The sequence below is a fragment of the Echinops telfairi genome, unplaced genomic scaffold, assembly GCF_000313985.2.
Source record: "Echinops telfairi isolate 266 unplaced genomic scaffold, ASM31398v2 ScPeMD7_23;HRSCAF=83, whole genome shotgun sequence".
NCBI lineage: Eukaryota > Metazoa > Chordata > Mammalia > Afrosoricida > Tenrecidae > Echinops > Echinops telfairi.
The window spans coordinates 34132747-34135507 of NW_022103920.1; the positions used below are offsets into that span (position 1 = coordinate 34132747).

General features: G+C 37.8%; 1 protein-coding gene across 1 annotated transcript in view; it reads left to right on the forward strand.

Moving 5' to 3' along the window:
• Positions 1–2761, forward strand: part of IMMP2L (inner mitochondrial membrane peptidase subunit 2) — a 1081477-nt gene that overhangs the window by 117630 nt on the left and 961086 nt on the right. Inside the window, exon 2 of the mRNA XM_045288942.1 lies at positions 664–767. Within this exon, the coding sequence (XP_045144877.1) occupies positions 664–767 (104 nt within the window). The remainder of the gene's footprint in view (positions 1–663; positions 768–2761) is intronic.

A 2761-nucleotide genomic window follows, 5' to 3' on the forward strand; every position in this document is an offset into this window, starting at 1 on the left:
GAGCGCGGTGTGTTGACCACAGCAGAAAAATAGAGTGCCTTGGAAGGAAGGAGTGGGGTAAAGACATTTGGAAGGTGCAGTCCTGTCTGACATCTGTCTGTGGCAATTGTCCTAGGGCTGGTGTGGACTTGGGGCTCCCTCTTCATTATGTGCGTGGGCAGAGGAGGTCGGATGTGGTTTCCACGCCACGCCACTCCCCTCCCCTCCCTGCCCCCCCCTGCCCCCTGGTTTTCTCTGCTTTCAGCCAAGCTCCGTCTGGTGGCAGTAATAGATCTTCTGCCCCCATCTCGGATTTCTGGTGTGTACTTCTTGTGGCATTAGATCTCATCTAAATGAATGTTAGGAGATTCGACTCACTTCTCTATGGCTTTTAGTACTTCGTAAAGCTTTTTATACATCTTTCCTGGATTTTGGTAAATGTATGAACATCAAGCATGTATTCCTTTCAAGTCAGTATATTGGTAACTTATTCTGGTTCACCTGTGAAGCATCTTGATGAGCGTTTTTGAATGTTCATCATTGGAGGTACTTTAGAATAACAATTTATTGAAAGGCACACATGACAAATGTCTCACTGCATTCCACTAGAGCTATAAAGGGCCAGAAACTGTGACGATTGAAAATTACAAATGATAACTATGTCTCTTCCATCTCATTTTGTAGCCTTCTTTGAATCCCGGAGGGAGCCAGTCATCTGACGTAGTGCTTCTGAACCACTGGAAAGTGAGGAATTTTGAAGTGCAGCGTGGTGACATTGTGTCGTTGGTGTAAGTAAATCGGAAACTTTCTTTATTGTATATGAAGTTATTTGTATTTATATTGATTTATTTGCTGGCATGGCTGTACATATAATATTGCCAATCATAGAACTAATGCACATGTTTGAAAAAATAATGTGTTCTAAAATCACTTTTGCCATATAATAATGCAGAAAAAATATGAAAGGATATCTCTGTTATACTTAAAATATATTTATTACATCAACTTATTGGTATTCTTAGGTTTGCCAAAGCGTGTTTAGGGGAAATGTGATTAGAAATGATTATATTGATGATTAAAAATGCATGCACTTGGTATTACTTTGGATTGTTTTGAAATCTGGATTCTTGGTAGGCAACTTTTTTGTTGCCTACCCATTTTCCTGGTTGTCACTATGAGGTAGTTCTGGAACCTGATAATTATGGCATGGCATTCAATGACATTTATTTATATCAGGAGTTGTATTGAAAAAGGAAACTTGGAATACTCAATGAATGGAGGCTTTTGTTTGGGGCCAAAAGGTGGCACTGTTTCTCTGTGAAAATGTGGCGATTGGGAGGCAGTGAAATTCCACTCTGCTTGGAGTGTGTCAAAGCATGCCTGGCTGACACAATGATGCAACGCATGTTCCTAGAGGAGGATGTGCTCGGGCGGTTTGCGTTTGAGACGCTTTTTTGTGTTTTCTAAGTAAGCTCATGTTACTGCAACAGAATGCGCCGGATTTCTTTTGGTTTTAGCTACTTATGAAAATGTGTTCATTTGCGTTCCTGTCCTGCCACTGGGGCGCAATGACGGTGACAGTGGCCTTGCCGTTCGCTTTAGCAATCGTGTAAAACCACTGTTTGTTGAGCACGTTCCCAACATACAGTTCTGGTTCTTGAATTGGAGTGATTCTTTTGTGTGGGACGATCATTTAAAATTGTTTGGTAAAAACAACGCATTGTTCATACTTACCTTTGGCTAGTGCTCTATGACAATAAGTAAGTATTCTGTAACTGAGTTTCTTTCCAAGGGGTTTTCTTAGGATTTATTTGAAAACACAATAACCAAATCTACTTGAATAACAATGAAATAAATACAATTTGAGTGGAGTTCTGTGTGGCAGACATCCAAGGATGGGGCTTAAATGTGCCTCATGTTGAGTGCTTGATTTAAGCAACCTACTCATTGGAGTATATTTCTATTTTGTCTTTCAGCGTACTCTTTTTGCAACCTCCCTGGCAACTTTCTCCATGCTGGGCTAGCCTGTGTGTGCTCATTATTCTTTTGCCTTTGGTTTGACAAGGTTACATCCTCACTTAGTTGGTGATGGAGAGGATACCCACCCAAGTGGAAGAGGTCACGTTATAAGTAGACAGTTGTGCAGTATTTGCGTGGATGTGTGAGAGAAACATATTAATGAGCTCGACACAAGTGAATTGAATAGATAATTAAAACTTTATATGTATACATAATCTATAAGCTCCCTGAAACTGAAGACTACATGAGTCCATGACAGTATCCTAGTATATCATGTTAAAAAGATAGAAGTATTAATTTGTGTAAATGTTAGAAAGATTAATATTTATTATAGAGTATAATTTAAAAGTCAGTGTACTAGAAACTGGGATTGATATAATAAATTATAGCTAATTAGGTTTTGTCTTTAATGGGCAGTAATATTTTTGTTTGTGTCATATACAACAAACACATTTTCTTTCATGATGCCGGTGGGAAGTAGACCATTTACATAAAATATTATGTAGCAATAATAGTATCATATTAGCTGACAACAAATAATCATGAAGCAACCAGTGTTGCTTTCTTTAGGAAACAAAACCCCGATATTAAAAAAATTACTTTCCTTTTGTATGATTTAATACTTTAAGAACACTGTTTGAAATTTATTTTCAGTTTTATGGATAAAAATTCTCTGTGGATACATATCCTCATATTTTTACACATTTCATAGACTGTTTCATTTGAAATGATTTATGGCTTGATAATGTTTATGATATACATT